Here is a 9,001-nt window from a genome sequence, read left to right on the forward strand (position 1 = left end):
GAGGTTCTTTAAGAACGGGGCCTGGTTTGTTGTTGTTTTTATTTATTTTATTTATTTTTTATTTTTTTAAAATATATCTTTATTGATTTCAGAGAGAGGAAGGGAGAAGGGAAGAGAGAGATAGAAACATCAGTGATGAGTCACCGATCAAGCCCGCAACTGGGCATGTGCCCTGACCGGGAATTGAACCCCGATCGCCTGGATCCCAGGTCGATGCTCAACCGCTGAGCCACGCCCGCCGGGCTGTTGTTGTTTTTAAACCCTCACCCGAGGATATTTTCCCCATTGCTTTTCAGAGAGAGTGGAGCGGGGGGAGAGACATCGATGTGAGCGAGACTCGTGGGTCGGTTGCCTCCTGCACGCACCCTGACCGGGGCCGGGGACTGAGCCTGCAACCGAGGTGCGTGCCCTCGGTCAGAATCGAACCCGGGACCCTTCAGTCCACGGGCCGGCGCTCTAACCACTGAGCCACGCTGGCCGGGCTGCTGCTGTTTGTTCACTGATCTGTATTGTTGAGAATATCTCGGCTGTCTGCCCGCCCCCACGGGGACTGCGTGTTGCACACACTCCGGCCCTCCCCGGGTGCCTTGGGCGCCGTGATGATCGGGGGACAGTAGCCGCCGGCCACCCGACTCACTGCGCGCCTTTCTCCGCAGCCGTTCGTCATACACGACATGGAGACGCTGTGCATGGCCGAGAAGACGCTGGTGGCCAAGCTGGTGGCCAACGGCATCCAGAACAAGGAGGCGGAGGTCCGCATCTTCCATTGCTGCCAGTGCACGTCCGTGGAGACCGTCACGGAGCTCACGGAGTTCGCCAAGTCCATCCCCGGCTTCGCGGGCCTGGACCTCAACGACCAGGTGACCCTGCTGAAGTACGGCGTCTACGAGGCCATATTCGCCATGCTGTCGTCCGTGATGAACAAGGACGGCATGCTGGTGGCCTACGGCAACGGCTTCATAACGCGCGAGTTCCTCAAGAGCCTCAGGAAGCCCTTCTGCGACATCATGGAGCCCAAGTTCGATTTCGCCATGAAGTTCAATGCCCTGGAGCTGGACGACAGCGACATCTCCCTTTTCGTGGCCGCCATCATTTGCTGCGGAGGTGAGTCGTCGGCGTGACCTGCTGGTCCCGTGTCGCTGACGGAGGCCCGTCGTGCGGGACTGGCAGTGGGATCCACGGGGGCGGCGTCCCTGTGGGGTGGGCACGGGTGGGGGGGTCTGCGCCCTGCATCGCCACCTGCTGGAAGCCAGTGAGAGCTGCACCGACACCGCGTCGCATGTCGTGACGTGAACACATGGTGCACGTTGGCTGTGTACGTTCCATTCACAGTCGTAACGTATAAACATACTCTCTGTGATTAGAACATAACAGTCCTGTCAGGTGGTGTGTCTGGTGTGGTTGGTAATGACAGTGTGCGGTGTGTGACACTGATACAGCCAAGGGCCACAGAAGGACGTGTGAGTCCACAGTGGGCAGGTACCACGGGTGGTGACGGAGCTGAAGCTTCGGGTCCCTGGGGAGCTCGCGGCTTCGTGACGTCGGGGCACAGCCGCTCCCCGCGCGCTTGGAGACACTGGTGTGACAACCGGCTGCGCCGACGGCCGTGCATCGTACGGCGCACAGGTGCGCAGGACACAACGCTCCATGGTGAAGAGCAACTGTTACTGGCCCAGGTGTTTACTGCGCTTTTTATTGTTATGTTTTTATTTTTGGTTAGTGCTCACCAGAGGATACTCTCTCACCAGGGAGGAGAGAGAGAGGAGAGAGAAACGTCGATTGGCTGCCCCCCCACATGCCCAGACCTGGGCCGGGGATTGAACCTGCCCCCAGGTACATGCCCTTGACTGGGAATCAAACCCGCTACCCTCTGGTCCAAGGGCTGACGCTCTAACTGCTAAGCCACACTGGCCAGGGCCTTTTAATTGTTATTTTAAGTGAATTCTTCTGACTTCTTAGAACAAGTTAGCTGTCACACAGCAGCGTGTTACGCCAGCAGCGGCCTCGCACATCTTGTGTTTATCTGTCTCTTGGTCGTGCCATTTCCTCCTGTGCTCAGTTTAATCTCCTGTTGTTTTAGACAGTTATGTGCTGTGCAGGCCAGTAGCCCTGGAGCACGAGGCTGCACCATACAGCCAAAGTGTGCAGTGGGCTCCAGGTGTGCAGTGGGCTCCAGGTGTGCAGTGGGCTGTACCGTTCAGGTGTGCAGTGGCTCCAGGTGTGCAGTGGCTCCAGGTGTGCAGTGGCTCCAGGTGTGCAGAGGGCTCCAGGTGTGCAGTGGGCTCCAGGTGTGCAGTGGGCTCCAGGTGTGCAGTGGCTCCAGGTGTGCAGTGGCTCCAGGTGTGCAGTGGGCTCCAGGTGTGCAGTGGGCTGTACCGTTCAGGTGTGCAGTGGCTCCAGGTGTGCAGTGGCTCCAGGTGTGCAGTGGCTCCAGGTGTGCAGTGGGCTCCAGGTGTGCAGTGGCTCCAGGTGTGCAGTGGGCTCCAGGTGTGCAGTGGCTCCAGGTGTGCAGTGGGCTCCAGGTGTGCAGTGGCTCCAGGTGTGCAGTGGGCTCCAGGTGTGCAGTGGCTCCAGGTGTGCAGTGGCTCCAGGTGTGCAGTGGGCTCCAGGTGTGCAGTGGGCTGTACCGTTCAGGTGTGCAGTGGCTCCAGGTGTGCAGTGGCTCCAGGTGTGCAGAGGGCTCCAGGTGTGCAGTGGCTCCAGGTGTGCAGTGGCTCTAGGTGTGCAGTGGGCTGTACCGTCCAGGTGTGTATGTGTGTGCTCTGTGATGTTCAAAGAACAACGAAATTGCGTAACGATGCATTTCTAAGGATATATGCTGTCGTTAGGCAGTGCATGACTATATGTCATAATCATGTTATTGTAATGTTATATTCGTGTGTCCTATGAGGTGCCATACACAGGTCAGAGCAATCACTGCTGCCCGCTGTTGATACGTTCATGCCGTTTCATAATGAGAAATGCCAGTAGTCACCAGCAGCAGTCGGGAAGTTCGCTTTGCAGGAAGGGAACTTGGCCTCTCCGCAGAAGCCGGCTCTGCAGCCCCCAGGTGTCTGGCTCAGTGTCTCATTCCTGTAAATAGTGCTGTCCCGGGTCTGAGAAGGTCATCGCCCTACTGTAAAGTCCGCTTATCTCACCCAGCCTGGGGGCACCGATGGGGCTCCTGCACCGCAGACTCCTGGAAGCTGTGCGGTGCCGTGATGGACTCGCTGGCAGAGCTGGGGGGGCGCGGGGGAGGGCAGCCCAGCCCCACGAGGTCTCCCTGTTCCCGCCCAGGCGGGCAGCCGGTGCAGGGAGCCCTCACGCTCTGGCAAAGAGAGTAAGTGGCAGCGCAGCTGGACGCCCACGGTGGGAGCTGTGGGTACAGAGAAGTTAAAGAACTATTAATATGTAGCGTGATCACAGTCTCATAAAAGGCATTGTGATCATGTATCGACCCGATGCAGAGATGTCAGGTGAGACACACATTACACCTGCATGATGGGGTTACAATTATGGGGGGGGGGGCACTTTATTTTTTTAAATTTCTGTTTAAAAAGTTAACTACAGCTGACCCTTGAACTGTATGGGCCCACTCACACTCGGTTTCTTCAGTAAATATGCAGTTGACCTTCCGTGTCTCAGGTCTTACATCCACAGATTCAACCAGCCATGGGTCAAAAACAGGATATAAAAAAAAAAGTTGAATTTATTGGGGTGACATTGGTTAATAAAATCATATAGGTTAAAAACAGTAGTTTCAATCCCTGTTTGGGGATCCGTGGATGAGAAGGGCTGACCGCGCATGTTGATCTGCCCCGTGTATTACATAGGGATTTGGGTGTCCATGGGGGGCCCCGGAACCAATCCCCCACAGGTACCCAGGGACTGCAGTTATGTTTGAGGGGAGTCCAAAGTTAGACACGTATTTTCAACTGCATGGGGGTCAGCACTCCTAACCCCAACATCGTTCAAGGGTCAGCTGTGTATTTTACAGCCCTCCCCCCCCCCCAAAAAAGAACAATCTACATTATGAGCAACACTTTTGAAAATCGTAGTAGTGGGTGACGCTTTACACTACCTCTTAAATATGGGGTGAGGGGTGGGGACAGGGTGTATTTTCTGGACAAGCCTGCAACCAAGGCACGTGGTGTTGGCTGGAATCAAACCCGGGACCCTTCAGTCCGAGGGCCGATGCTCTAACCACTGAGCCAAACCATCTAGGGCCTGCATATCTAGTTTTAACTCAGGAGGGAGAATTTCATCTCCCATATCGTGCAAAGCTGGTTGTACATTGTAACCATCGTCCAAGTGTATACTGACCCCTAGTGTTTGGGGGTGTTCACCTGACGGCAGTAACCAGGCAAATGCAAGAGGACAGGGTCTAGTGGATTTACAGCCGTGTAAACTTCCAGGAGTATTTGTCCTGCCTGCCCGTGAGCCTGGCGACTTCGGGAATATCGGGTTGTCCTGTAGTCGGGCCTGTGGTGCCTAAAGCCCGAAGCTCCAGGTGAGGAAGCCCAGGTAAAACCAGGATCCTGGTGTCTCAGGCGGGTCCGGCTGTGAGGCGGCGCCGTGGCGACTGTCCACTCACTCCTCTCTTCTCTCCTTTGGGGACAGATCGCCCTGGCCTCCTCAACGTCGGGCAGATCGAGAAGATGCAGGAGGGCATCGTGCACGTGCTCAAGCTCCACCTGCAAAGCAACCACCCAGACGAGGCCTTTCTCTTCCCGAAACTTCTGCAGAAGATGGCGGACCTGCGGCAGCTGGTCACCGAGCACGCGCAGCTGGTGCAGGTCATCAAGAGGACCGAGTCGGACGCGGCGCTGCACCCGCTGCTGCAGGAGATCTACAGGGACATGTACTGAGGCTCAGGAGTGGACACGGAGCGAGGGACTGTTCAGAGGTGCTGGCGCTGCAGAGGAGTGGGATCAAGGCCGCCTTTCCCGCGGTCGCTGGTTAACCCCTGGGACGGACCGCGCGCCCGAGGTAACGGGACCGTCCTCGCCGCCTCCCTTCACCCAGTTCGCGCTTCTGAGCGCGCCGTCGGGGCGTGGAGAACTTGGGGAGTGGTGTGCGGCCGGCCGCCCTGAGCCTGCCTGGCGTTAGATCGCTGCAGATTCCCTTACGTCGCAATAGTGATTTACCGCGGAGTTTATCTGGTGACCTCAGAATCATGGTCTGTCTTCCCCGGGCACCACTGCGGACCGCTGGGCTCCTTTGTAATCTTGAAAACTAATCAGCACTTTTTAACTTTTGTAATCCTGTATATCTAGATGTAACCAAAGGTTAGCTATTTTAAAAGCTGCAAAGTATTTATTCGGAAGGCTTCGGTTCCGGTTCCTGAATTTCAAAGGGAGACGTGCTCTTTTTTAATCGTAGGATTTAGAATTTCAGAAGATTATTGGATAAGCTATCTGAACGGGGCCGTGGTGTCGCCCGGTTCCCTGTGTGAATGGTTGTATCTGGGGCATGGAGATGCCCGTCTCCAGGTCGGTGCAGAAGGTCCCGGGGGCCGCGTCTCGGCTGCTCCTGGTCTGGACCACGGGCCTGTACGTAGCTGGTGTCCGTGGGCAGGACGGTCATGAACCCAAAAGTACCTCAGTGTCCCAGTCCTCTCACCTGGCTCCTCTCACATCTGCACCTGCCCAGCGGGACTGTTTGGGGCCACAGTCGTATTTTCAGGGCAGCCTGACAATTATTTGTAAATGTCTCTGGGCCCCAGGTGTGAAGGCAGCTCCTTGGTCGTTCCCTGTGTTGCTTTTTAAATCTTCAGCTTTATTTTTGTAACCTTGGTGGCAGTAGCTGCTCCCCAGAGCGGAGAAAACCAGGTAAATGTGACTTTATAATGGGGGTGGGGGGTGTCACCAGGAAAATGCCCCGAGCGGGGGTGGGGGGGGCACACGGTCCTTTAAAAGGTTTCTCTTAGTCTCAGGATTCACAGCAGGCTGGTGGTTTTTACAAAGACTGACAGCTCAGTGCCCTTTTCCAACCACATACGTAAGGTGGTGGTTCCCACACCTGAAATACTCGTTTTTCCCTAAAGGTCAGCCTCTCAGCCAGGTCCCTTGGGAAAGTGATGTTGACGGTGCCCCGGGCAGGTGACTAGAAGCCCTGTCCCTCTCCCTCTCTGTCACCTTAGTGCATCCACTGTCCCCTCAGACATTTCAGCTTTGTCCCCGCCTGCCTGGTGTCTCCTTGCGCCCCCCCCGCCCCAAATCTCTGGAGAATCTGGCTCTTTAAGGCCGTTGTCATTTATGGTGAAAGAAGGTTTAGGGGTGATGCTGGTGAAGTTCCCGGGACCGGAGTTAGGAAAATGCAGCCGTAAAAGGAACAATAAAACGGAGGCTTCAACCGGGAAAGAGCGAAAGTTGCCACTAGGACGTCCTTTTAAAAATTCCGCACAGAGCTGCTGTTTTTTAAGATCCGGCCAAAGGACCCCCTGGAAGCACATAAATATCTCCGCACGTGGATGACACCGGCGAGTGGCGGCGCCGGTCTGGAGGGACTGAGCTTCGAGTCCCACGAAGTGTCCGTGTCAAGGTTCTGTCCTTAAATGAGACCCCCCCCTGAGGAGTCCAGAGGGCCAAGAGGTCGGTCCAAGGTCGCTGGGGGGATGGATTCCAGACCCGGGTCTGTGGTGCTCCCTGACCACCGGCCTCGAGACCCAGGCCCTCAGGGAAGCTGTTCGTTCTGCTTCAGTTTCATGAAACCCACGCGGAGTCGCCCCTGACCCGCCCCCGCAGCAGCAGCCGAGCTGGCGGCGGGCGCGGCTGTGCGTTCGCCGCGCTCCTGAGCGCTGGTTCTCTTGGGCTTGGCTGGACGACCGGCCATGTCCCCGGTGAAGCCACAGAGGAGGCCACACGTGACCCCAGCATGGAAGTCGCTTGACATCGTTAACTTTTATTAACAGGAAGAAAATGACACATTCCCACTCGTTCTAAATAACAGAGTCACTAACTGCCACTCAGAATATTTGGGGCCAACTAATCAGGTTTCTCGGAGCATCGATCGTCAAACACAGTCACGCACCAGCTCGGGGTCCCGCAGTATTTCAGATAGGGGCTCGTGGACGGCGCCCGTGTGCTTGCCGGGTGCCCGTGTGCTTGCCGGGTGCCCGTGTGCTTGCCGGGTGTCCACGAACATCAGCACAGAGGACGCCAGGCACCCTCACAGGTTCCAGAAGCTTCCAGCCCCAAGCGTGGAGCCGCCTCCTTGGGGGGACGCAGCCCCGGGACCGCTAGTCCCTTTACACGTGCGTCTTCCTCTGCTGGACTTGTCGTCATGAGAGTGCCGGTCCTCGGGGACCACCAGCCGCAAACACCTTGGGCTCGAGTGCTGACGGGAACGAAGGGGCATCGGCTCCTCCAAGACGCGACTCCCGGCGGCATGGTCAGCTCCGGCTCGCACCCCACCAGGTCCTCCCCGCCCGTCCTGCCGCCCCCCCGGCATGTCCCGCTGGGTGTCCCACGCGGATTCTGCACCCACCACCCACGAGGGCTGCGCTGCACGAAGGCCTGTGGGTAGCGTCCAAGGTTGTCAGACACAGGACGTGCCCCGTGCGCCGGGCGCCGGCGGATTCGGAGGGTGAATGCTGAATACGGCCAGAGCGCCAGAGGCCGCGCCCTCCTCCTGCCTGTCCCCCGGGTCCCCGAGACCTTCCTGGAGCTCCGACAGGACGCACCCACCGCCTCTTCCCAAGCAAAGCCGTGCGAACACAGAGAGGACGGCGACGCACCGTGCGTGCTGGGTGTCTGAAACGCCGAGGCCAGGGTGGCCTCCGGGGTTGCGGGGAGGGTCCAGGGACGCCGCCACCTCCTGAGACCTGGGCAGAGGCTCACGGCACAGGTCACCCTTCGTTCGCTGTGTGATGAGAAGTCGCCTGTCGACTCAGCCGCCCGGGTCTCCCGGACCCACAGCATCTCAGCTACCTCAGTAGATTCGTCCGAGGCCCTGGCACAGTGAAGGTGCTAGACGGCTGCGGCCTGAACGTCTGGTCAGGGCTCAGGGGCTGCATCCCCCCCCCACACACACAGAAACGGAAGGTGAACGGACTTTCTAAAGGAACTTCTGTTGTTTAAAGGGCGCGTCGGACGCCCCTGTGCAGAAGCTGTTCCCGGCTTAGTGAGCCCGAGCTTGCGGGCGATGGGGTTGGGGCCGTGGTGGGCCCGGCCCGCGGAGACCCACCGCCGAGGCCTCTCCCGGAGCCACGCCTCCAGCCGCGCAGAAGCCACGCCTAGTGGCCGGATGACAGTGGGGTTTTGGCCTCCGCCCGGCGGCCACACCTGCCTCTGGAATGTCTCAGGAACCCGTCTCAAAGTGGGCCCCTCGTTTCAGCTGAGTCCCGCCCTCCAGCTGAAACGGACTTGACCGCTGGCCTGGCCCTTGGTCGGGGGCTCCCAGGGCCCAGGGCCAGCCAGCCACCTTCAAAGCTCCTCTGCAACCCACGTGGCCTTTGAAAGCGCAGACCCGCTAGGAAGACACGTCAGGTGCTCACAGCTCCCGCCTGTTACGGATTTTACTGTTTTCCAGGAAGGTTCCCGTCGTCTCCTGCTCCTCGGCTGCTTGAGGGGCTCAGGACAGAATCGCCCCTATCGCAAAGCGAACCCGCCCAGGGATGAAGGGCCACCTGGCGTCACAGGTCCTCGGCCGGGCGTAGCGACTTCCTCCACCCCCCGGGTCCCGCAGAGCGTGGGCCCTGCTCCCGTGGCTGCGCCCGTGGCCCGATGCACGTGTCCCAGGTTCCAGGAGGGGTTCCTGCCTCAAGCCCTCCAGTGCCCGGCGGTGGTGGGAACTCAGGACAGGTGAGGAAATGATACCGCGAACTACGATCACCGCCGCCGACCGAGGGCTTGCTGACTGTTAGGAAAACCGTCCACGGAAGGTGTTTCCCACACGCCCAGTTTTGACGGCAGTGGCTCCGCCAGGCGCCAGGCGGTGCCAACACCGGCTCGATCTTTGTTCTTGCGCTAAAATGGCCTGGCTTCCCTTATCTCTTGGTCCAAGCTGACTTACGGGGCTC

The 9,001-nt window shown here is 58.4% G+C and overlaps 1 protein-coding gene across 2 annotated transcripts in view; it reads left to right on the forward strand.

Moving 5' to 3' along the window:
• PPARA (peroxisome proliferator activated receptor alpha) overlaps positions 1-5,327 on the forward strand; it is a 48,676-nt gene extending 43,349 nt beyond the window's left edge. The window contains exons 6-7 of one of the 2 annotated variants that reach the window (XM_087814980.1): positions 657-1,104; positions 4,600-5,327. In XM_087814980.1, the coding sequence (XP_087671106.1) occupies positions 657-1,104; positions 4,600-4,942 (791 nt within the window). In that variant the 3' untranslated portion in view covers positions 4,943-5,327. The remainder of the gene's footprint in view (positions 1-656; positions 1,105-4,599) is intronic. The other variant, XM_087814981.1, reaches the window with a different exon arrangement.
• Positions 5,328-9,001: the final 3,674 nt, after the last annotated feature.

The sequence above is a fragment of the Miniopterus natalensis genome, chromosome 2 (genome assembly GCF_054644295.1).
Source record: "Miniopterus natalensis isolate mMinNat1 chromosome 2, mMinNat1.hap1, whole genome shotgun sequence".
Taxonomy (NCBI): Eukaryota; Metazoa; Chordata; class Mammalia; order Chiroptera; family Miniopteridae; genus Miniopterus; species Miniopterus natalensis.